At 45.8% G+C, this 25,503-nt stretch overlaps 2 protein-coding genes across 4 annotated transcripts; one reads left to right on the plus strand and one right to left on the minus strand.

Annotated features, from left to right (window-relative positions):
* Window positions 1-4,336: 4,336 nt before the first annotated feature.
* LOC122630716 lies at window positions 4,337-19,998 on the minus strand. Of its 3 annotated transcripts, none has more exons than XM_043815519.1 (12): window positions 18,681-19,998; window positions 18,424-18,616; window positions 17,537-17,701; window positions 12,445-12,572; window positions 12,185-12,310; window positions 11,692-12,046; window positions 11,433-11,604; window positions 11,248-11,347; window positions 10,921-11,095; window positions 10,578-10,721; window positions 9,937-10,191; window positions 4,337-9,549 (listed from the first exon to the last, which is right to left on the minus strand). In XM_043815519.1, the coding sequence occupies exons 1-12, from the start codon at window positions 19,053-19,055 to the stop codon at window positions 4,370-4,372; spliced, it is 7,368 nt and encodes a 2,455-aa protein (XP_043671454.1). In that variant the 5' UTR covers window positions 19,056-19,998; the 3' UTR covers window positions 4,337-4,369. The 3 variants fall into 3 exon arrangements, with proteins under 3 accessions (XP_043671454.1, XP_043671453.1, XP_043671455.1); XM_043815518.1 differs by having other exon boundaries at window positions 4,338-9,549; window positions 10,906-11,095; window positions 18,681-19,996; XM_043815520.1 differs by lacking the exons at window positions 17,537-17,701; window positions 18,424-18,616; window positions 18,681-19,998 and adding exons at window positions 13,457-13,746; window positions 14,272-15,017 and having other exon boundaries at window positions 4,338-9,549; window positions 10,906-11,095.
* An 883-nt stretch (window positions 19,999-20,881) lies between these two features.
* On the plus strand, window positions 20,882-23,820 carry LOC122630718 (SLIT and NTRK-like protein 6). Its single transcript, XM_043815522.1, has 2 exons — window positions 20,882-21,013; window positions 21,994-23,820. The coding sequence occupies exon 2, from the start codon at window positions 22,373-22,375 to the stop codon at window positions 23,402-23,404; it is 1,032 nt and encodes a 343-aa protein (XP_043671457.1). The 5' UTR covers window positions 20,882-21,013; window positions 21,994-22,372; the 3' UTR covers window positions 23,405-23,820.
* The last annotated feature ends 1,683 nt before the right edge of the window (window positions 23,821-25,503 follow it).

Genomic DNA, 25,503 nt, shown 5'->3' on the forward strand with positions numbered 1-25,503 from the left:
TGTTCTAGATAGCGTCATAATCGCGTATTTGCCGAGAGGACCGAGAAACGTGTAACTCCGAACACCTCCTGATTGGCAAACATGCATATTTTAACGTTGTCCCGTGCTCGCACGAGCCAGATAACACGCGTTGTTCGTATCAATTATTCCTCGAAATTCAACGCGTCCCTTCAGCCCCCTAACGCCTAATAGGAATGAGGTTTTAATTGAAATGTAATCCCAATTAAAACGAATCCGCAATCCACGACGCACAAACGCGTATAATCGCATTAGAGAAATGGAATATCCAGTCGAGTTCACTCATTGTAAATCCGTTGTAGGTGATGAGACGGTTTTGCCGGTGAAGGCCGACGGTGCTGGTGGTGGTGTTGGTGCCAATAGTGGACAGGGGGCTGTTGACGCTCGACAGCTCCAGCTCCGTTTACCGCCTTCCTGTTCGCGACATCTTATCGAGATTAGAGATCGGAAGTTGATAAGCTCGAGTCTCCCGTCTCTCCTCTCTCGTCTCTCCTCTCCGGAGAAACGACTCTCTTTTTGACTCGCGGCTACGGTAAACAAACTTTCCTTCCGAAAACTCACCAAGTTTGAGTTTGGAAACATTTAGTCGCTCCGTGGGAACAAGCAAAACTTTTTGTTTTTTCAGGGGGGTGGGGGCGGGGCAGAGTGAAAAGTACAAATTATCGAGCTTCGTAAGAAAATAGTTTAATCGTTTTGTTCGTTCGAGCGAAGAAAAAACCGAACGAAAGAAAAATATTTCCTCGAGAGAATAAAATCGAAACGTGATGCTCTGTGTCAATATATTTATTTACTTTTCTTGCCTCGTCTCTCATAATTCTACGCACGTGGAATTATACAGTCTTATAACATGGCACCACTCTTTCTCACCGACGACTATGTAAGTACCACATATGTATATACCTCATGCTTTTCTTCGATCGAAGAGCGACGCATAGTAAAACCTGTGATCCGTCTGGCTAGTAACGATTCTCCAAACTAAAATCACGTAGGACTCCTCGGAGAGCGTTATTATCGAATTTCTATGAAGCGTTCCGTTTAACTTTTACACCTTCCTACTATCGTTTCTTTCCCTCTCCTTTGTATTTCTCTCTATAGTACTCTACCGCTTCTCGCGCCCTAACTGTGTCTCGTACAAAAACGCTACTTTACGAATTTTATTTGGTAACTTTACGAAACGATCCAAATTTATATTGTCAACCATTAATATTTCAAGAGGAACAGGAAAGAGAAGGAAAGAGAGAGAGAGAGAGAGAGACTGGAAAAGAGGACGATGTATTTTCTTCGCGACAAAGTCAACCTTCCATCGATCGAATATATATTAAATCCTCTCCTCGAAGCAGAAAAATTAGTAACATCGCCGATACTAATATCTCGATACATATGACAAGTTTTATGTACTAATTAGTTACTTACTATCCGATTAAACTTCCTATCCACGTAGTTACCTTAGTGCTAATACCTCATTATGTGTATAATTTTACTTTCTCTTCGTCACAGGTTTCGGAACACTGTTTCCGGTTCGTTAAATCCAACAGTTAGCACGGACAAAGATTTAAAGCTATTACCTAATACTAGATTTTCCAAACTTACATAGGTCTTATTCTCTTTCTTTACTCTCGAATACGTATACGTACAACCAAGACGCACCGATATAGTACATACATACAAATCTCGCCTAATACTTTTTAATGGCAAACTTGCAAAGGTACTTTGTTTTCAGCGAATCGCGTATTTACGTGCCATATGGGGCGTGTAATATCGTCAAAGGGACATTAATTAATTCACTCGTTATATTATTCTTTCCTCTCTTCCACGTATTTATGCCAAACACGCAACAACATACGCGCAACAACGTTGCGGGCCGGACCGCTCCTCTCTCGACCTCGAACGCGTAAATATACTATAGCATCTATGTACTTCGACACGAGGAAATTTCGAGCACAAGTTCGACGAGAGAAGGCTCGACAACTAATTTTTATCGCTTCGATCAGACTACCGAGTGCATGTATTTATTCTAATTGGCTTAGTAAAATCTCGCTAAAACGTAACAAATTTTTTCTTCATCGTGCAAGCGTACACCGACGTGCTACTAATTCTTTGATTACGTCTTCAACAAGAGGGTTAACTAACAAGAACGGATGGTACTGTACAATGACAATTAATAATAGATAACAGTTAACGTCATCCCCATTCGAACTTTAAAGCATGTCCTAATAGTCGCCCCTTGCGATCGTTCCTTCGAAAAGTTGTGCTTTCTTCATGGCGTCGCTCTTTTTCAAGGATTATATTATAAAAAACATAATCGATTCCAAGATCGGTAGAAAAATTGCTTTCGAAAAATCCGTGCAAAAGTATAAAAGAAAGGTGTAAAGAATTCGGAAGAAAATATTGTTCCGCGTTGTAGACGTAAAATCGTAGGATACTTGTTCTCTCTTTTTATTTATTTCTTTTTTCTTTTTTCTCAAGCGAAGAAGATTGTAGATAAAAATGCACGATATCTTTTTTTTTCGTTTAAAATGCGATTAATAAGTTCAGCGATACTTTTGCGGAATTTTTTCTACGTTCGGTAAATACATCTCTCTATTCTCTATCACAGATGAATGGAACAATTCTTTTTTATTACGGCGATCAGTGAGAATTTACTTAACTTTGGGACATGTGAAATTAAACGGCGAAAGATTAGCGGAAAAATAAGAAAGAAAAAAAAGTATCGCATCGTAAAAACGTTCAATAACACTAATTTCTCGCGTAATCAAATTGCAACAATTTCCTGGCGTAAAGGTAATACAATGATTTCTATAACGTCGATAAATCGCATTAGGAAAAAGAGTCTTGCGTAGCACTCTCATTTGTTTTCTTTCTAGGCGTGTATCCTGCGCTAAGCTTGCGTATCTTTTTTTCTTATTCTTTTAATATGAAGATTCTCTTTATTAGAAACATCTAAAAATACTACCTTTATTTTATATAAAAAGATTTCGTGGAGGCTTTAATATCGTGTGTGTGTGTGTGTGTGTGTGTGTGTGTGTGTGTGTGTGTACCTGTGATTCTTGTCTTCATCTAAATATACAATCCTTTCGTACGTACGTATGTATAATCTTCCTTCTACCGTCTATCGGGTCGATCGTTTACGAGACGCGTATTTTTTGCAAATGTAAATATGCTGCTCGTGGTTTACGCACGTTTAACGTTAATTATTGTAGCTGCACGGCTGTACATTTAACGAATCAAGCACGCGAAATAATATCGTAAAACGTCATCTCTTGAAACGTTCTTATCTTCAAAGTGTTTCTAACTGCGCGAGGAATTCTCGATCGCCTCGAGATCTCCACTTGCTTATGATTCTTATCACAAAATGTTCAGGCTTGGCTCGTGATAACGAGTGTCAGTGTAAGAAAGCGAAAGAGGAATGAAGCTCGGTGCTTCTCTAAAATCTTTGCTACGTCTCAACGATACGGTACGTGAAATGTTATATATCGTGTGTGTATATTTATATATAATATAATATAATATAATATAATTTAATATAATATAATATAATATAATATAATATACTATATATATATACATATACATATATATATATATATATATATATACATGCGTATGATGAGCAAAATTGGAGGGAGCCAAAGGCATTTGTTAGAAAATGTCAGTGTTTCGTAGCGCTTGTCGTTCTTAGCTCCTTCTTTTGAAAAACTTTCGCAAGTGGTAGAGGTCGAAACGAATCCGTTAATAAAACAACGGGCTAAAGTCGTAACGCGAATGATAGTAACTTGGAATTACAGGTACAAGATCAAATGTCGACTGCTCGTTATCGTACCACTTACGGAAAGCTAATCCGAGCGTCTACTTTCAAGTGGCTCTTTGACCACGTTTTATTATCCCAATAATTCAATTTATTCGAACCATGGAGCGAGAGAAACTTGGCGCAGAGCAAGTCGCTGTTTCTTCGCGCAACTTAACAATTAACGCTATTCGATATTTCAATCTTACGATTATATCATCAGGCATCGGAAAAACGAGGAATAGGACAGCTTTAGGCGCGTCTGTCGATTTAAAAGGAAAGTTATGCGAGTTTATGCGTCGAAGAGGTGTATAAAACATGGCGTTTGGACATCAACGATACAAGATCGTTCCGTGTTTTCTTAACCGCATGTAGGCTTTCTCGTCGTAACAGGGCCTTCGTGGGTCATCGAAGGAAAAATAAAATATATTATATATATATATATATATATATATATATATATATTAATATGTATATATATATAAAATATATTATATATAAAATATATATATATATATATATGCACGTACATATCTTCTCGAAGAACGTACAAGGCAATGCCATCGACTACGATCTTCTCAAGGGTCCGCTCGGTGAATTTTTTGGCGAGTAGAGGCCTAACTTAAGAGCCAAGTCTTTCGGCTTCTTCGACGTATTCTTCACCGGAAACGGACTGAATTGACCCTTCGGACTTGGGGTGACGTTCAGGCTATCCTCCCCGTTTTTGCTCGATCGTCCTATGTTGGCCAAACTCAAAGAGGATTTTTTGTAACAACTGGAGCCTCTGGCAGGCGGTTCGGTGTACTCGCTGGTGATCGTTATTTTCTCTGGAAAGTCAGGATGAGAGACAGGTCGTTTGGTTTCGTCGACGATGCCCGGAGAAAGTTTCGAGGGAAGATAGTTAACGACCGGAGGGAAGGGTTGATCGAATCGTCGATTTGGAGAAAGAGCAGGATGATAATCTCGCAAATAGGTTCCAACGTTCGATTCGTTTCCTACCATGCCGGATAAAGCTCTGTCGTATTCGGTATTCTTGTCGCGAATATAATTTATCATAGGCGAGGATGGCGGATCGTAGCTACGACGTAAGACGTTGGAACTTTCGGCGGAATAATCGATAAAGGAACTGGCAATCGCATCGAGGGTTCTCGATTCGTTGCCGGCGGTGGACTCGTTGGTACCGACGATCTCGTTACTTCGATCGCCGAAATACAAAACGCTCTTCCGCATGGCCCTCTGTTTGGCCTCGCTCGGTAGAACGAAGGACTCGTCGGTGAGATTTCGCGTCGGTGACTCGTTGTCGTATCTCACTCGAAATTCCAAAGATTCCTTCGTTAAAATAGGACTCTTCGGACGTACGTCGTAGAGGGAGTTCGCGCAGACGGTAGATTCGCGATCGAAGTACTCGAAATTCGAATCAAGCGCATCGTCGTAGGGACGCGGCGTGTACGGATCGTTGGGCACCCTCCTCGGCGACAGATCGCTTTTAAAATCGAAGCTCTTGTATGGATCGTAAGAGGCCTTTAACGGGGAAGCGTCGAACGTCGGCATCGTTTTCGGTGAATATCGAATCGGGGTCGATACGTCGGAGGTGTAAGGAGAAACGTTGGTAACGTAGGCAACCGCGACCGGCGACAAGATTTTCGGTGAAACGTCCAACGGCGTGTCGGGTATCACCTGAGCCGAGGATATCTTGTCCAGCTTTTCGAGCTCCCTGTAAATGTCTATGTCGCTTTTAGGCGACAAATCTCGCACGTAGCTCGACGACGAGTAAGGCAAAGCCGATTGACCGTACTGAGGATATCTTTCCGGCTGAATCGACGTTTCCTGGAGGGAGCCTTGCTCGCTCCTCGTCTCGATGGAGTCGTTCGAGGATTTGTACGAAAAGACGTTCGTCGAGATGCTGGTCAAGTCGAGCCCCTCGGTATCGCTGACGTTCTGACTGGAGGAACCCTTCTCCAACGTCGCCACGCTCAAACGCGGTTCCTCCTCGTAATTCGCCAAGAGCTTCGACAGTTCCTCGTTAATCTTCCGATCTATCAGAGCCTCCCGCGTGTCGAAATATTCCTGAGATACGATCTCGTCCACGTCGAGATCGTTCGCGCGTTCGGTCTCGTCTATCAAGGACAGCTTCGACAATTCGTCGTGGATCTTCGCATCGAACTCGGAGACGCTCGTTCCCGTCATATCGTCGAAATCCTTGAAATTGATCCGTGCCAACTCCTCGTTTATCTCGTGCTCGTTCAATCCCATCTTCTCCAATATCGGACTGAATATCTTGGAAATTTCCTCGTTTATAGGGCTAATCGTTATCTCCTTCGATATTTCCTCGAGATCGGGTAGACGTTTCTTCGCTTGACACGCCAGGATCTTCTGTAGGATCGCCGAGTTCTCTTGGATTATCTTCAAGGCTCTGTCGCTACTCCTCCGACCGTCGTTACCCCTCTTCCTCGGCTTGACCTTCGTCCAAACGCCCAATTTCGATTCTCTGCCGTCGTTCTCCTCGTCCTCGTCGCGCCTTTCCCCGCGGCCGTCGTCGTTGGCGTTGCACTTGTTACGCGAGACCGTCTTTAAAATACTATCGATACTCTCGTCTATGCTCATCTTTGGGCGCACGACGTAGGACTTTCTAGCGTCCGGCGGCAGGCTGTACGCTTCGGTAACGTCGGCGACGTCGAGGCGATGCCTCGAGAAGCTGCTTGCCGAATTGCTGAAATTGTCCTGGCGTCTGGCCTCGAGGTTCTTGAAATCCTCCCATATGTAACTGTTCTTCTTGCCGAGTATACCGCTTTCCGAGGGTCCGTCGCTGAAAGCCTTAGCCTCGAGATGCTTCATATCTTCCAATATGTCACTCGATCTTTTCTTTACGATCGAGGCTGAGAGCTCGTCCGTAGATGCCGAAGATTTCAAATCGGCGAACCTTCGATCCAGACTGCTGGAACTTCTTTCCAAGAATTTCGAACGGTCCTTGTGCCTGAAATTAAGATTCATGAAATGCTTGTTCAATTGTTCTCGAGGCAACTGAGATACCGTGTCTTTCTCGGACGAGCGATCGTCGCCGCCGCCGCCGTCGCCGTCGCCACCGCAACCGCCGCCGCCACCGCCACCGCCGCCGCCCCCGCCGTTATCCTTCGCGGACCGTTCCTCGTTTTCGTTGCTATAGAAAATCGAGTTAGATCCGAATTCGTAAACTCGACGATCGTTTCTCTCCCGATCTCTTTCCGATACGTTCAAGCACGAGTTCTTCGTCGATATTCCATTTTCCTCTCTGCTCTCGAAGATCCTTGAAGATCCGGAGTCCGAGTTCGTACGAGCGCTACTCGAGCACTTGCCCGAATCCTTGGAAACGGATAATCTTTGTTCCGGCGAGGTGTCAGGCGCGCTATCTTGGCTGCATCTACGCCTGGAAACGTTGTACGGCGACGGGGTCTTTCGATTGGGATGGGCGATCGGATAAAACGGCGAGACGGCCGTGCTCGGATCGATGGACGAGTCCGAAATATTATCTTGACCTCGTTTCCCGTAGTTCGAGGTGTATTTTATAGAATTGGCACTTATAGGCGATCGAAGGTCCGAACTGAAGGACCTCTCGGAAGACTTCATTTTGCTCGGACTGCAGGAGTCGCTGGAGCTGCTTACGATTAGTTTAGGACTCGAGTCCGATTTGTACTTGAGCGAGTCGGTGCTGAACGGCGTCGAGGGGCTCGACCTTTCGTAGGACGACTTTTTCCCTTCCAATCTCGGACTCTCCCTCGCTACGTCGGACTCGGTCGTTGACAGAAGCACGAGGGTTTTCGAGTCCGAGCTTATCGAGGAACACGCGGACTTGTCCGCGGAGAACTCTCGAGAGACCGACTTAACCGGGGTCCTCGGACTGACGGTCAAACTCGAGGCTTTCGAATCCGGACCCATCGTCTCGCCCGAGCTAAACGACTTCGAACTGTCCGGCGTTCTAGGACTCCTCTTCCTCGTCGTCGTATCCGTCGCGTGATACTTGGCGCCTTCCACGTTGGACGACTTTCCTCTTTCCACCGACCGATCCGAATTTCTAACCGTGATGTCCGTCGCGGCGACGGGGTCGCCGGCGATGTCGTACGCGGCGCGGCTCGGATTATTCACTTTCTGATCTACGATTATCGGCGAGATCGGAAGGTGGCCAACGACGTACGTTTTCGACGTGTAGAAGCTTTGTCCGGACAGAAGCGAACCCGCCGACGACGTAACGTCCAACGAGATGTCCTTTCTGGGACTCTGGCCGAAAACGTTCGCGTAAGCCTTCGTGGAGCGTTCGACGATACCATCGTCCTTCGGCTCCGGCGATTTCGCTCCGGGTTTGTAGGTACTCGACGATGTCTGAAACGGTTTGTCGTTCGTCTCCGGGGTCTGCACGGATTTTTTAAAGGAATCCAAAGACGATTCGAGGCGTTTCTCGTTCGCGTCCGACGATTTGAAAGATCTGTAAGAGTCCAAAGACAACGTCCCGAAACGCTTTTCGTTCGTCGCGTCCGGCGACCTCGGAGATTTATAAGAATCCAAAGATATTCCGAATCGTTTGTTGCTCGTCTCTGCCGAATTTATTAAGGATTCGTAAGAACGAAGAGACGCCTCGACGCGTTGGTCCCTTCTGTTCGGCGATTTTAACGACTCGTACGTGTCCAAAGACGTCTCGAAAGCTTTGTCGCTCGTATCGGACGACTTCAACGATTTGTAAGAAGCCAAGGAAACTTGAAAATCCGTCTCTTCGGCGTCTACCGACGGACTACGCGCGGATCCGTAAGAAACGTTCGTAAATTCGAGTTTCTCCCTCGTGTCCGACGATTTAAAATCTATGGGTTTATAACTATTCAACGATCCTTCGATCTTGTAAGAATCCAAAGTCAACTCGAAACGTTTGTCCCTATCGTCCGAACGTTCCTCCTTCTCGTCGTAAGATGTAAGGAGCGAGGGGCTTTCGTACTTGGAAGTAACGTTCGTATCGATAACGATCGGTTCCTTGGAAAGGAAAGCGCGAATATCGTTTCGCTCGGACGGACCAGCAGCGATTCCTACGTCGTAAGCGCCAAGGGCGATCGCCTTCGTCACCGATCCGAGATCGGTCGTCGTCCCTCCAATTTCGTCGTCGTTCCTCTCGACGGATTCCTCCTTCTTGTCTCTCATCGGCGCGTAACCGGTCATTGATTCGCCGTAATTAAATTTAAAGTAATCCCGATCGTCGAACGAGCCTAAACATTCCTTCCTCTCGTCGACTCCGTCTTGACACTTTGAAGATTTCGCTTGGCCAACCTCGAGCAAAGCTCTCTTATCGACGCAATCGTCTTTCTTGATTTCGCCCTTTAAGGACGCTTGAGGAACCATCGTATTATTGTCGTCTTCGGCCGATAATCTTCTTATTTGATCGGTGATCTTTGCTATCGACGAGGTCTCCGCCAAGTCGAGACTCTCTTCCCCGATGACGTCGCGGGGACTAACAACCGTCGCGTCACGCGGCGAACGAACGGGCGAATTGCCCGAGGTCGAAGAACCCTCGACCCTCCCGCTTTTCTCCTCTTCGCTAGCCATGACGTAATAATTGTCAGACGCTGACGTTAGCTCTTCGCTGTCGACGTCACTGCATCGATCGGGCTCGTCGCAGAGCTCCGTCGAGGTGCTGTCGCTGTCGCTGTCGACGACTCCGCTTTTCGGTGACGCTAGCTCGTGCGTCGTCTCCTCCGGCGATTCTATCGACTTCTCCTTGCACTTCGTAGCCTCTACGATGAATGAAAAAGACCGTCGATAAGGCAGCTATCCAACGACAAGAGTTTATGATCATTCGATGATAAAGCATGGTCCAAGAAGTGTTATCGAAACGGTATCGACGTAATACTCGCCGCGATGTATTCAGATTCAACGAGGTCGTTGAAGAAACGGAGCTTGGGAGTCGAGTCGAGTCGAGTCGAGTCGAGTCGAGTCGAGTCGAGGTCGAGGTCGAGTCGGTGGGCGAGAAAGCTTCGCAGAAGAAAATCTTTTACCGTAGGAGAACTTCTAAGACGACGATCGGTAAGATAGGACTCTACCGTCGCGCGCACCCGAAAAAATCAATGAAGAATGTGAAAAATCGCGGATCGACGAGATAGAGAGAATTGATTCAGTCATACCGGCAGCTGTCTCCCCGAATTTGTGCTTCTGCCTCTTCGTGTCCTTCCAATGCAAAGTGACGACCTGCTGTCTGTCCTTCTTACTAGGCACCCGTGGACCGTGAAGAACGACGGGTCTCGTCTTGGAAGGGGTCGTAGCGGTGGACAAACCGAGGGATCGATTCTTTCCACTGACCAGCGCATTCTTACCGACTAACAGGTGATTCATGGCCTGAGAAGTGGCTGGAGGAACCATCGATTGTCTCGCACACGCGGCTATAATATCAAAGGAGAACGCTTTCAATGTCCAAAATCTAATTATAAAGCTTCTAAGACGTCGCAGAAAGCATAATGGAGTAGTAAAGGATTAACTAGCGTTTCCGATTTTCCTTCGGACCCTCGACGAGTTAATCCTCTTTTGCCGAGCGTATCTACGTCGTCCTTTACCTAAATCCGACCGCTCAGATCGATCAACGATTTTCTCGTCGATGATATTTCGTTTCAACTCGAGGTTCGCTCTAGGACGATCGTCCAGCGTTTAACGCGTCGAGTCGTCGACGCGTTAAACGCGCCGAGCCTCGCATTTCTACGTGAAATTTACGGTTGGACGCTTCGATCGTGTCCGATTTTCTACGGGGGTTTCTTTCGCTTTTGATAATTACCGGAGAGTATGATATGAGCTTGCCGTTGTCGTTCTCGAAGCTTAGCGTACTGTTGTTTCAACGTACTGATGTCCAAAGCGAGGCGTTCTCGATCGTTGCCAGGAGCCATCGCTTGTATCGCTCCCACCGTCGAGGAAATGTGCTCTACGAATACACGTTTTGACATTAGATCGTTTTGCTCCAAGCACGTTCTACGTGAGAGACAACCTTAATTATAAATAATTTTTATCGGAACCCTCCGATAAAAACTCTCTCCAAACGGGCCCTCGATAGAACCCTAGGCTAGAATAACACTTCGCGTAATCGTAATCGATGATCGTTCAATTACCGCTCAAAAGTTCACCTTTCTTCAATCGCTGAGCCATACTGAACATAGCCGCGGCCACGGCCAATCTTTCGTCCTCCTCGGTATCGCTGTCCTCGTCGTCGCTTAATTTTCGAGCCCACGGTGTGATATTATATCTATGCTTTTCTCTAAGTCCCGTCACGCCGTGCAATGGTCCCAAACTGACGATGTTCTGCGGAAAACGATCGTTACGTCGTAAGGTATGAACGTTGAGAAGAAACGAATGAATAAATAAATAAGGAAGATCGATTAGATCGACTCGTATTCGAGCGCGCACAACCGAAGCGCGCGCGCTAGCGCGACGGCCGTCGTCCCGCAGCTGACCTTTATAAGATTATTCGTATCCGTAAATTCCAACATCTCTCGCGTGAGAACGCCCATGATGCTGTAAAACTCGTCCGCCGACGTCACGGTCATGATACGGCTGAAAAAAGATTTGACGCGAAGGAGGCGCGATTAACGATCGGACATCGAATCTCTCTCGGGATCGAGAACGGATTGCAACGTACTCGGAAAGACTCTCCCAAATGGCCAAAGCCGTCCTCAGAAGCACTTGGTCGCCCTCGAGAAATATGAGATCCCAAACGCGGAGTACCGCGTCTTGCGGCAAGCAATGACAAAAGAGCGTGAGAAACCATTGCATGGTAAAGACGTTCGTGAGAGGTGGCTCGTAGCTGCTACCTGCAACCGAACGGATACCCGTTAAAGGGGCCGATCGAAAAGTCGATCGCACCGTCGCGTCTGGGTTGCGTCTGGTTTCTCAATTACCCGTAGCCTTGTCTTTCGCGTCGCTTTGCAAAATCTCAAGGTGCTTGGACAATTTCGGCATCCTCGAACGAAGAAGATCACGGAAAACGGCCATGTCGACGGAGAGCCCGCGAAGATTGTCGGCGAAGTAACCTTCCGGTAGGACACCTTCTATGAGATAAATCATCACCTTCACGGCCGACGATTCCGCACGATCCATGACTTGTAACACAAGAGCCGCCAGTACGTTTAATCCTTGACAATAACCGACCGACTTGTTCCATCGTGCAAAGCCGAGCAATACTCGACGTAGCACGGCTTGATTGTCGCGTCCGGCTGCTCCGCAAAACAGACTGCAGCCCGTTCTATGAAGATCCTGAAGAAAGAGGTAATTACTACTTCGGATCGTCTTCCGCCCGCGGATCGAACCGATCGTCGCCGAGAAAAGAAATTTCATCCGTTTGCTCCTCGTTTCGGGACGTACAGAGAGAACGAACGAGCTGCCTCACCTTACCTTTACGATTTGTATACCGAGCTCCTCGTCGTCGGGATTACTCCACTCGTTGAAGCAAACCTTCTCAGCCTGCTTCCAGTCCACGCCTCGTTGCTCCAGATGACGTTCCGCCAGCGTCAGCCAAAGCTGCCAAAGATTCGTCGAGAAAGAGTGTACTTTTTCTTATTCGTTTTTATAGAAGCGAAAAATACTACCAGTCTCTTCGGAGTAACGAATGGTCTCGAAATAACGAAAGATATTAAGCGTCCCTTCGTGCTTACTCTTTTTCGAAATTCCGCTGGTATGCCACCCGGCAAACGCGCTACCATCTTCATCGCGTCCAGCCATTGTTGAAATCCACTTTCCCCCGGCTGAGGAGTCAAGCTAAATCTCATCTTCGTGTCTTCGACTGAAATCGAAACGATGCGAATACGATAACGACGAGGAACGAAGAAAGGGATCGCGAGAACTTTCGTCTTCCCTCTTCCCTTTACGCACGCACGTTCCTCCGTACGGGCATGTGACCGCGTCGTTCCCCGCGTTTAAGTCGAAGTTCGCGAGGAGACGCTCGCGCTTCGATCCTGAGGGATCGCGTTTCCTATCCGGAAGTAACGTCCGTACCGTACCCGGGTACCTCGACTTTCTCGCCCGCCGTTGATACGTAATCGTGGACTCGGTATCAATTTTATCGGCGTTCGACGGAATCGAGGCAAATCTAAGTAGTAAGCCTCTGGAAAGGTCTTCACCGGTGCGTCCGTACGGCGAATTCCACGTAAAACCGTTCGCCTTTCTCCCGACCGTTGTTACGGATAGATGCGACGAAGATGTCGCGTCAGAAAAAAAAAAACAGGAAACATTTTCAACGTCGAACGACTTAAAGTCGGCGCGAACGCGTTGCTCGCACGCGCGTTGCAATCGTGCGTACAGGCAAATTAACGCAGATAAGGCGTTATCTTTTTCCCCGCTGTAACGCCACCGTAGATAAGACCGCGGTTAAAAATCACTGACGGATACGAAACTCGTTCGGAAACGTTTTATACGCGATCGACTTTTCTTTTGCGACCGCTTCGTTGCTTTCTTTCCGATTAGAAAAAGACTTTCGGTAGACAATTCGTTCGAAGGTAGACACGTACGCGAAGTGACGGCTCGATCGCGTACCACTTCCCGTACATTTCCGGGAATATATTCGGAATATTACCGGCTGATTGTCGCAAGGGAGATATTAAGCGAAGAAGAAGAGGAAGGAACAAAAGAAAAAACGAACGAACGATAATTCGTAGAATATTGTTTCACCTTCCAGCTCTTGATATCTCGAAGCAGAGCTTCCTGCGTACGCGGCTGCCGACGCGAGGTTTTTGAGTGAGTTGAAAAAACCGCTCATTCTCCAATTAGAAACGCCTCTCTTTCTTCTTCATTTTCTCATCTTTTCATCTGCCCTGCCTCTTATTACATTGCGTGCACGCGCCCTTCAACCGTTTTCGTGTCTCATGATATCTCGTCCTTCGATTCATCGCCTTGGAATCATCGCTAGACCCGGCGCTTTTCGATACTTTTCCCATAAGAGTTCCGCTTTCGCTAAGGCTCTGAAAAGTTCACACACACGCACACACGCACACACACGTGATATGGGTAGATTCGTCGAACGGGACGACGATAGAAAAGAATCAGGTACGATTAATTCGCCTATCTCGTCATCTCGGTTCGCTTTCGTTTTCGCGATTCGGACGCAACCCGTGGTTCGGTTCGCGTTTCGTAGAAAGGAACTTTTTCACCCTTCGCACTTTCCCACGACTCCGCGAATCGTCTTACATAACTTTTGTTCCGCGTGAAAGACCAACGGCGGCACGTGGCTTTTTATTATTAGCACGAAAAGACTAGACGCGCCGAAGCGGAGAGCAAAAGGGACTCGCGTTAGGTCGGACGAATCTAGAGGAACAATGAGCGGAAAGAAAGGAAGAAAGAAAGAAAGAAAGAAAGAAAGAAAGAAAGAAAAGAAAAGGGAAACGTCCGCGTGAATTTACATGCGCGCTAGACAACGTTTCCTTGAAGCGTATACACGCGCGACCGCACCACCTGTTAGAAACTATGTCATCTACGTATATACATACGTGCGTGCACAGGGCGATAGATGGAGATCATTCCGATATCATGCAAATTGCACTGCCGTGTTTCACGACAGGAACATAAATCAAAGGAATCCTTGATTCTTTTCTATAGGATCCTCGTTTATTAATAGTCGACGTGCTCGCATTGACCATCGATGAAAAGAAAAATATAAACGTCTCGAGCGAGTACATAAACATCGTCTCGAAGCGAATTAATCGTACGAGTAAGCCCCTCCGCGCCGAAACGAACGAGATCGAGTGGCCTAATTTTTGTTCAAAAACACTTATTCTCTTTCCGTTATCGCTGAGAGAAGAATAGGGCAATCGTTGCGTCGTCGATACGTCTAGGGAGTGACCTAATTTCGACGAGGAGAAAACGAAACTCAATCGTATCTCGCACATAATCCCATCGAACGAGTTCCACCGAACTGTTAACGCGCACCGACGTACTCGGGGAATACGTGTACGTACGCGAGCCGATATCGTATCTATATCCGTCAATGAGGGCGTTCGTAAACGCGTTACACGCGAAAAAAATGTTTACTCTTGAGGAAAATAAAGAGAACGGTACGTCAGTGAAGAAGGTATCTCGAAAGAATCGATGCGACAACGAACCCCGAGTTTTCTCTCTTTTTCATTCAACGAACATGCTCGCGAGAAGGCTGCGAAGGAATATAGAGGTTATCTCTCGACGATTATCAACTTTGATCATCCTACCATCCTTCCCCTCCTATCCCCCCCTCTCGCTCTCTCTCTCTCTCTCTCTCTCTCTCTCTCTCTCTCTCTCTCTGTCTGGCGAAGAAAAAAGGGGTTGAGCACTTTCTCAAATCTCGTAGTCGACGTGGAAAACGTCCAACGTCGTTCTGGTTATCGTCGAGCCGGAGTCCGGACGCGAAGCTTTGTCTTTTGGCTCATCTCCGTCCGTCTTCTTTCTCGCACAAGAAATTTCAACGAAGAATAGACATTAGAATCGCGAGTGTCTCGCGCGATGACGATTCTATGCGTTTAAATTCTGCTTCGAAGTAAGGACCCTTCGAAACGACGACGGATCGCAATATCGAAGAGGGGGAGGGAGGTAAAAAAGACGCGACAAACGACAGTCGTACACGACTGGAGTCAGCTGAACGACTAAAGGTGGAAGCCGTCGTGGTGCTGTGTGGGCGCGCGCGCGCGCGCGCACCACCGTCGATGGCTACGACGCCGGCGGTGGCGGCGATAGGCAGGTTCGCGTTCCCGATGTAAAAAGTCTATAGTCGTCGAGCTAGTTCCTTCTCGGCCAGAGCTGCGATAGGCTCCGTCGCCTACTTCGTAGGAGCTCGACATATCGGCTAGGCTCGAAACCTAGACTGGACCCTAATGCAGCCCCTGACGTCGTTTCAACCCTCTCTCGTATCGTTCCTCTCGTCCGCCGCGCATGCGTTCCTCTCGTCGAGATGATTCCATCGAAAAATACCGTTGCCATCGAAACAAATGCGTCAGGGGGAGAGATAGAGTCTCCGGAACTTGGACTTTCTTCGATTTGTTTCGACGCGTTGCGATCGTTTCCGTACGTTTCGGTAGAATCATCTCTCTATTCCGTTTCGAGGGAAAGATATCGTAGAGATCTCGTTATCGATTCGTTCTCCTTTTATAAGGCCGCGGATAATTTTAATCCTCGTGCACGATCTTATCGCGCATCACGGATCGACGAACTTATCGATCGCGTTCCTTTTATGGGTCACTCCTAGTCTCGAGTCGTAAGCAGCGATAAGTCGCGAAGAGAGCGCTTTTTCGGCGTTTTCGTCGTTCCCTTCTTTTCTTTTCCTTTTCTCTTTTCCTTTTCTTTTTTCCTTTTTTTTTTCTAACGACAGATCCAACGAGACGCGGCTCACGGTCGAACGAGGAACAGTCTCGAAAGTAATTTCTTCGATCTTTCGGTCGCGTTCTTCGTTCGTTCCAATTTGCGCGTATTCGAGCTCACTGGTACCTACAGTTTCCCGAGAAACGTCGCCGGGGATTTCGCTTTCCTCGTCGATAGACGAAACGTCGTTAAAACTAACTTTAGGTGGCGGCACCCGACGTAAGAACTTTGGTCGTGCGCAGTGTATCTCGAGCATGCGTGTTTAACGACGTAGAAGCGGCAAAGTCTAATTATTGATCACCGCGTCGTCGCGTACGAAAGCGAGTTCCTCTTTACCGTCTCTCCGACGAACTCGTTGTTATTCCGACTTTGAATTTTCAATCGAACGGATTACGAAACAACGGATTTGTTCCGATGCAACTTGGAGATAAGGAGCGCGATACTTTCGGACTAAATAGGAACTCGGATCGGATCGCGAGCGTACGCTCGTACGATCGATCGATCGAATTTCATCGTACTCCGTCGTTGCACCACGTCCATCGTATACGCGCGCGTACGTACGGAGCGAATCGCACTTACTATATTCTTTAAAATCAAACAACTCGTTTCGACTCGATACCTGTCGGACTAGCAATCCCTGCTGCGAAACCGTACGCTGACTCGATTTAGATTTTTCCGTGGAGAATTTTCGAAAAAAGAAAAAAGAATCTTTGCCACGCGTAGCCCGATAGAAGCGTTTTTATTTTCCAAAAAAAAAAAAATCACTGACGTCGTTCTCTCCTACGCTGCATTATCAAATACATGCATCCCCGCGAAAGATTTGGTTTTATCGAATGAAAAAAGAGCGCGCAGAAGCGCCGACTCGGAAAATATTCGCTGTGCATGCGCGATAGAAAGGAACAGCGGTCGTTTAAAATCCTTACTAGCAGCCATCGTTACGACCGGACTTTGACTTTCAAATTACCCGAGATTCGTTTCGAACGGGAACTCGTCGTAACTCCTACGCTTTCCAGGCTCGAATTCAAATATAAGTAATACGGCCAAGTTTCGATAAATGCCGTCGTACGTTATCCAAACTCTCTTTCGTATCAGAAAAATCGAGCATACTTTTTACGTACCTTTTTACGAAGACAGATTAATATTGTATCACGTTACGCGTCGCTCACAGTTAACGTCGCAACAACGTTATTACGCTCCTAATGTCGTTTCGCTAAAAGGCACATCGTTATCGTTTCCTATATTACGTCGACTAAACGAATAATAGTTTGACGGTTAACCAATCAACGAGTAATTTCGTTCTCGAGTAAAGTAAACTTATCGATCGCACGATATAATTTTATATCGAGCAAGGCAATAAACGAGAGAAGAGGGCTGCGAGTAACGTGCGATATGAAAAAATGTAAAGGAATCATTATCGACTTTACTTACTTCTTTTCGCGCTGTGCGCTTGCAAATTAGCGGTGATGATGTCGCACTGTTTGTCGCGTTTGGCAATTAGGTAATCCTTTCTTCGCAGTTGACGAACGAGCAATCCACCGGTGTGATTAATATGATCGTACAAGATCTTTATCGATACTTGCAACTCGGTCTTGCCTGAAAATAACGTCGTATAACTTTCGTCTATAAACGGAAAAATATTCGCACCTGGAGGAACATAAACGTCATCGTAGAAATAAAAAGAAAAAGACGAAATACGATAACGGTAATCCGTTAGACTCGATTTTTTCCGTCGTTGACGCTCCGTGATTTTACTTCCTCGCCGCGTACCTAAGTTTAACAAGATAGATGTAATGCTTGTATAGATAAAAAAACGAGTGCTTCTCCGGTGAAAGAAATAGAGAGAGAAAAAAAAAAGAAAAAAAAGAAAACAGGACGGCACTTAAAGTCGAGGAACGTTCTTGTCTCGAAGTCAACGAGGTCGCTCGTCCGTCTGGCTTCTACAGCCTCTTGTCTCGTCAGCATCCCGAAGAGTCTTTGCTAATTTCAGGGTGTCTTTGATTTCTCTCTTTCTCGCGAATTTATCGCAAATTCGAAGCTTCCTCCTTCTTGCTCGCTCCCCGCGAAGATAAGAAAGTCTTGCAAATTTTCAAACGAGAGCTAAACTTTCCTTGGGCTGCGTCCCTGAGTTATTTCTCTCTCTCTCTCTCTCTCTCTCTCTCTCTCTCTCTCTCTCTCGCTAAACGACGTCTGGGAGAAAAAAAGCATTTCGAACAATGACGTCTACGTTCTGTACGAACGAAAAGACATTTATCATAGCTCTCCTCCCTCCGAGAATCAATATCGTTTGTGTGTGCTTTCGCATTGAATAGTCTTACTTTTCAATAGGAGACGAGCCTTTTGTAAATATTGGTGCTGCGGATGTTGTCTCAAGGACGAAGAAGCTGTGGAATCGCTCTCGGAACGACTACCGGACGGGAAACCATAAATGTCCAGTAATAGCTGATCCACGAGCGAACAAACCCGTACTTCCTCCTTGTTATCTCGTATCGCCAGTGGTGCTGGATATTTCTACAATAACAGAGGATAGACGAGTCCTTGGATTTATCGCAGAAACGTTTGATTCGACGGATACCTTCGGACTCTTGTGCAAGTTGTCGTTTTTAACGTCGATCGTTTCGAATCGTCGATTAATCGGAGCACCTTCTACAGACTTGCTCCTTCTTATCTGTCTCTTAATCGCAGGCGCAACGCTTTCGCTGACTCTTCTGATCGGTAATTTTTTATTCAATTCCATAAAGTCCGGTCCTTCCAGCCTTTGCTCGATCAAATTACGTTTTTTCGTTTTGCGAATCGAAGAGAAGGGATAACCGATCGGGGAGTAATCGATATTTCTCGTTCGATGAGTGACGAAAACGTCGCCGAAAACTCTTTCGTTTTCCACGGCGACGCATTTCACGCGATAACTTATCTTGGAATGATTCTTCAGCGGCATCACTTTGCAATTCATGTCGAACGATCGGTCCTCCTTTTGGCATCAGAAATCTGTAAGCGACGAGCCTTCGAATTCGCTCGAATTATTTTATAGAAGGATACGTCCGGCGAATCGATGTATTTGATCGAACGCACGCACGCACGCACGCACGACTTAACCCTACGAAACTCTTTTCCCTTGCCGCCGTGCGCGCTCGTACGCCCGATAGAGAGATAGGTTGAAGTTTGGCGCGACGTAATTAAAGGTACGCGGATACGTCTAATTGTAAGTCGACCAGCGAGCTAGCAATCTTGACACGTCGATCTAACTGATTCTTCCTTTGACAAGCGGTTCGAAAAATGACTGGCTGCAAAGTCGTCCGAGAAACAAACGACGATACGCCGTGATACCGACGCCGAGAACGATCTCGTCAGGGCCAAAGGCAATGCCGTTGCAATTAAATTTATCTAACGGGGAGTACTTATCGCACTCCTCTTACGTAGACGGTCGAGCAAGCTTTTTCCTAGATAGATCAATAGGATGTAAATAACGTTGCGTTATATCACTCGCTTATTCGCTCGAAAACGCTCGCTCTTCGGTACTAAAACACTTTCTTCGACGCGCTTAGTTCCTGCATTTCGTTCTGGACAGCGTTCTAGACGTTATCACAAACCGGTAATACCCTTCTGGTAGCCAGACCACAACTGGAAACGTCGGCGATGATAATCGCTTCATTAACCGCGCACACACCTACTACGTTTGCAACTGTCGCAATCGCCGAGTGGTCGTACGTGGAAGCGAATAAATTAAACGGACGCGCTGCGCTTATACTTATCGTCCATTCGCCTCTCGTCGATTGGATTCGGAGAGTCGATCCCTCGGAGAAGAAAAAGAAATGATAGCTCCGTTCGTGCCGCAACACCGCCGGTAATTATTTTTATACTCGAGCTTGTTCATCCGAAATCGGAAACGACATTCGTCCCATTCGTTTCTTATTTCTCATTATCGTAGGGGAAAAAAAAAGAAAGACAACTTTCTCGACCAAAGTTTCGCGTTATCGTCTATCCTTATACGGACATTCTTGTACTCGTGTAGCGGGAGGTCGCATTAAAATACATTCGCTTTTCGGTTCTCGCTTCGGAGACTCGACGAAAAACGTTTTTCTTTTTATCGTCACGCGGCCGCGACGATAACGCGATAACACAGCGCAAAGGTTCGTTAGAACTTTGTACCACGGACGTCGTAAGAATTTAAAGCGAACGGTGTCGGTTGTCCGCGGTAGTCGTTCACCTGGTAAGCTCATCGACCTCTTTCTAATCGGTGAGCTTCGAAGGGGACCCCTATCTTGGAAAACGTGAACGCGAGCGTATTTCCATTGCTTCTTTCACAATTTTCCTTCCCACGATCGTCGTCCGATCGACGACGACGACGACGTTTTCTGACTTTACGAGCGAGTATCCGAGAAAAGGGAATACGAACGTCGAAGGCTTCGGACGGATAAGGACAGATAAGTTTCGCGGTAGTAGATTATCAAAATAGCGTTTATTGCTATCCGGTAGTCGCGATAATTGCCATGGGAGATAGTCCGTGCTGAACTCCTCCGTTCCGCATTTATTCCACGCGACGCAAAGGATGCGTAAAAAGCGCCTTTTACAAAGTGCCTCGTATCTGAAAAACGAATGGAAGCTCGTTAAATCGATATGCACTCGCGATCGAAATAACGTAGCTATGGTAGCAAAACAAAGATGGAGATTGAGTTCGATCACGGCCGACGATAAAACCTACGTACGCTCCTCTTTCACGAGCCCGCCTGTTCTCCGAGCAACGTCTATCTCGTCGCGATTAATTTCATTTCGATTCGTGTAAATCTTTGGAAATGTCCGAAATTCCTTGTCCTTGCAACGCAGGAAAAGATTCGGAGGAAGACGAATCGCAGCCTCGTACCGACGATGTTTATCGAACGTGCAAGCTTCCGACGCGATTTATGTATCCAAGTGAGTATGCGACGGAACGACGCGAGAGGCGAAGGAGTTTCGTTCGAATCCGCGAGGAAGGAGTCACTAAAGGAATAAGAAAAATTGCGCCGACACTTTCAAGCGTGAAATTTCTATACGTATATCGGTGCGCCGATTACCTTTCCTTGACCTTGGACCATTTCTTCCCTCCATCCCTTTTTGCGACGGTGTTTTCGGAAAAGTTGAATTTGAAAGACGATCCAAAGGCGAAAGGCTCTCGCATCGAGAAATCGAATTTCATTTATCGTCTATTTATCGTCTTCGAGCGTGCATCCGACCGATACGTAAGCGATTCGAGGAACGCGTTTCTTTAAAGTCTCTTCCCGCTCGTACTACGCGTTACGTTCGATTTATCGAAGAAAGCGGAGCGATCGGAGAAATAAGAGGAAGGGAAGAAAGAAGAAACGATGATAAAAGTAGTCGTAATAAATCGAACAAACGGTTGTCCGTTTCGAAGGAAAGTCGAAAGTCGAAAGATCGTTTAACAAATCTCCTTTTCTATCGGTCTCAATCGGTTTGCGTTCGTCGAGAATCACCCCTCCTCCCTTTCCCTTACGGTCAATATTCCTTTCGCAATTCCTTCTTCGCAATTAGTCGTAAAGTCTACCGCGAGATATTCTCGTTAAGCGCGCGATAACGCCGGGGCTATTAATAAGCAGGCCGTACTCGATCACTGCGTGCACCCGTTCGAGCCTTATCTCGAATAATAAACGTTTTTATGTATGTCACCGCGTATACCTCGTGTATTATTAGTCATTGTTATCCGCGAAGAGTCAGTTTCCTTAACGATTCGATCCCTTCGCGCGAACCTAGCTGCGTTTACATCGAGAAGCGTCGTTACCTCCTTGCAAATAAATTTCTCTTTGCAACCGTCGCGTTCGTTCGTTTTCGTCGAAATTCACGAGCCTGATGCGATATCTCAATGCGTCGTTGTTTAAACAAATTCTTTCTCAAAATAGGACAGAAATTGAAAATGACATTTGACGACGTCAAGTAGGATAGAGATTATTCAACGACCGAATATACTTTATCGCGCGAGTAAATAACAATCGGGCTTTGCTTCGTCGGTGACGAGAACGAGAACTTTCGTCCGACGCGAAGCGCATTAGTCGCATCGCAGAAGTAAGAAAAAGGGCGGATTCTTCGAATTGGAAAGAACATCGAGTATCTTAACGATTACGAGCTTTCGAGCTTCAGGCGGGAGAAACTCGGACAAACGGCGTATTTATTGCCGCGCGATATCTCGAGAAATGGTAAACGCGAGAGAAGTCGTCTATATGAAGAGAGAACGATCTCCCACGGGGTCAGTGGAAGTTCAACTTCACGGCGAACGTCACGATGAACGTCACGCCGTGCTTTCTCGTTCTCGTCTTACGAGTTCTCTCGTCTTCTCCGTTATCCGCGTACGCTTACGCCGAGGAAGAAATCGATTGCCAGGTTTATAATCACCTTCACGTTTGTCTCTCGAACGGGATCCTCGAGAGCGTAGCCTTCAAGGACGTGAAGGCCGTTCAAACGATCGAGGACACGGAGCTTCATCTCGAGGATCTCGCCATCACGGATATCAGAAAGAACGCGTTCGCGCGAGTCAACGGTTCGACGGCCCTTTACTTACGAAACAACGATTTGTCGACCGTCTCGAACCACTATTTCGAGTCCCTCGATCAATTGACGTATTTGGATTTACGAAATAATTCGATCCGAGACATCGGGGATGCCGCGTTTGTCGGATTGAATTATTTGGAAACGTTGCTCTTGGACTACAATAACGTTTCCGATCTCCGTCCGAACGTCTGGAAGGGTCTGACCGAACTTCACGAGCTCTATGCCACCAACAACAATATCGTACTGAGGAGAAACGCGTTTAAGGGTTTGAGACAATTGGAGACGCTCGCTTTGGATTCTAATGGAATAACGGAGATACCGGTCGGCACCTTCTCTGGGCTACCTCACATCGATCTACTTTACTTGTCGAGGAACAAAATATCCACATTTCAGCCCGATGTATTTAGTGGGCTGAATGAGATAAACGAGTTGGATCTAGGAAAAAATCGTTTCCGATCTCTTCCCGTTGGAGCGTTTCGACATTTGAAGAGCTTGAATTCTCTTTGGTTGAACGGGAACGCGATCGAAGCTATCGGAAAGGACGCCTTCGAGGGGTTGGACGATCTCTCGATCTTGTTTTTGAATAACAACGAGCTTCGATACGTCGATATGTCGGCTTTCGCCAAAATGAAGATCGTCACCGTAGAGCCCGGCTTCAAAATAAACGACCAACTGGTCGAACATATTTCCGAACATACTGGAAAATATCATTGTACCAACGTTCTCTATCAGGAACCCTACGACTGCGTCAAGATCAGAGCGTAGTTCAAAAAGTGACCTGACAAATTTTATACGCGTATAATAGTCTCTTCTTGTTTCGATCGATTGTAATATCGTCTAAAGTCAATTAACGGTGTAGAGTTTCTCATTCCTAAAAAAATTTGTCCAAATATAATAGCTTTTAAAAAATGTATTAAGTGACTTTGGAAAACGTTTAGTACACACACGTATAAGACGAAATAAAATAATATATTTGCACGAAAAGTGCAAGAAAAGAATTTATCGCTCGATATCGGTCACGTGGAACGCGCTATGATAAATGTTAAGCAGCTGCGACTGTTATGCGTATGTACTAAAATAAACTGTATGTAACGCGTCTCCGAGTCGACTACGAGAAAACTATGCAAATAGACAAATACTCGAGCGAGTTGTTGAGAAGTAAAATTTATCGATTTAATATCGATCGAAAAAGTATATCTAAGCGCGTGTACTGATCCATCGATCGTCCTATTTATAGGGGTATTCAAAGGATATCGTCAAGACGTACTTCCTCTTCCACATCCTTGCTATAGGAATACTTCCATGGATTATGGTTGGTACGCGCCTACGATTCATACCGTTCCTACAAGCTACTATCCTCGAAATGCTTACTTCAGTCGAGATGCTGCCCTCGGTGGAATGTATCGAAATTACTCCTTAAACACGGAACTGGACAAAACTTTCTTTTGATTCGAAATACTTTTGTAATCGTATCCTTAAGGAGAATGCTTTCAATTAATTTTTTCTCGAGTGTATTCACGAATGTATTCTCACGAAAGAAAAGTTGATGAAAATTAAAGAAATTCTCAAGGATGTGTCAATGGTTACTATTCATCATTACTATCGTTTTACGCTTAGATATTTGTTTATTATTACAGCATATATGCGTGCGGGTGTCTGTGTGAGCGTATATATATGTGTGTGTATGTGTATATGCACGCACGCACGCACGCACGCACGCACGCACGCACGCACGCACGCACGCACTCACACACGCACACACGCACACACCTGCATATACAGATATACGTTTCGCGTTAATCATACTTTAACGTCGGGCACATTTCCAATACAGCGTGCCCGAGATTACCTCTAATCGCGGATTACAAACGTCTCCTTTGCATTACTTGTCTCTTGCGATACATTTATCGAGGAGTGATAATAATTCGCTTTTTTTTTTCTTTTTTCTTCGTTTAAATCGCGATTCACATTTTACGAGTGCATCGGCTAATCGGTGAATTGGAAAACTTTTACGACGATTATTACACATCGATTATTTATATAATGTCACTCGGGGCTGTCTAAAATACTTTGCTACGGCGATATTTCATCAATTGCCGTCGATCTCGTTAATATAGCGATAATAGCGATACAATAATAGTAATAATAATATTAATAATAATAATTCAATGACAACGCAACATATGTATATTATATGTACCTACATAACACAATGGACATTCATCTATCGCTTTAACACATTTATGAATGCGCATTTTCCAGTAACAATCGTAAAGTTAGGAATTTTACAGAATACTTCATAATTCTATCGTGGTTAACAGTCAATCGATGAGAGTAATAATGCTTGATAACCGGTGTTCGAAAGATCGTTTGATGTTAGACGAAATGGTTGATGCGATAATGAAACGTTCGAACGTAAGAAGCGAACAAAGAGAAATTATACAAATTTCAAACGAATTGACACCATTGAAAGTATCTTTTGAAATTGTTTTCAAATAAATCTTCAAAACAAACATTTCATTGTCGCAACAACGTTCCATATTTAAGCTCATAATAGCTAATCCCGTGCTCGCTGGCAATCGGCTTTTCTTCCCTTACGTTGTTCCAACGAATCAAATATCTTTCGATCGTCCGTTCAATCGATCGTATCGCTGTAATCATTCGACGGAAACATTGTGATGGATAATTTAAAGAGAACATCCACGAACGATGAAATGAATCAATAAATAAAAATCGACCGACAACGAGCACGTAGTACGAAGTCAGAATATCTAGCCATTATGTATCAATAACGCATACTTCACGTTCCTACTCTATATATGTATATATAAATGTCTTTTTTTTTTTTTACTTATTATTTTATA

This window comes from Vespula pensylvanica, chromosome 7 (assembly GCF_014466175.1).
Source record: "Vespula pensylvanica isolate Volc-1 chromosome 7, ASM1446617v1, whole genome shotgun sequence".
NCBI classification, from domain to species: Eukaryota; Metazoa; Arthropoda; class Insecta; order Hymenoptera; family Vespidae; genus Vespula; species Vespula pensylvanica.

Bases quoted from the DNA above. Each gene is read 5' to 3' on its own strand.
- LOC122630716 (XM_043815518.1), bottom strand. From the start codon at position 19,055: ATGAATTGCAAAGTGATGCCGCTGAAGAATCATTCCAAGATAAGTTAT. The intron at 11,348-11,432 runs GTACGTTGCAAT...ATCTTTTTTCAG, and splicing joins ATTTGGGAGAGTCTTTCCGA to CCGTATCATGACCGTGACGT. The intron at 11,096-11,247 runs GTCAGCTGCGGG...CGTTTTCCGCAG, and splicing joins ATACGAATAATCTTATAAAG to AACATCGTCAGTTTGGGACC.
- LOC122630718 (XM_043815522.1), top strand. From the start codon at position 22,373: ATGAACGTCACGCCGTGCTTTCTCGTTCTCGTCTTACGAGTTCTCTCG.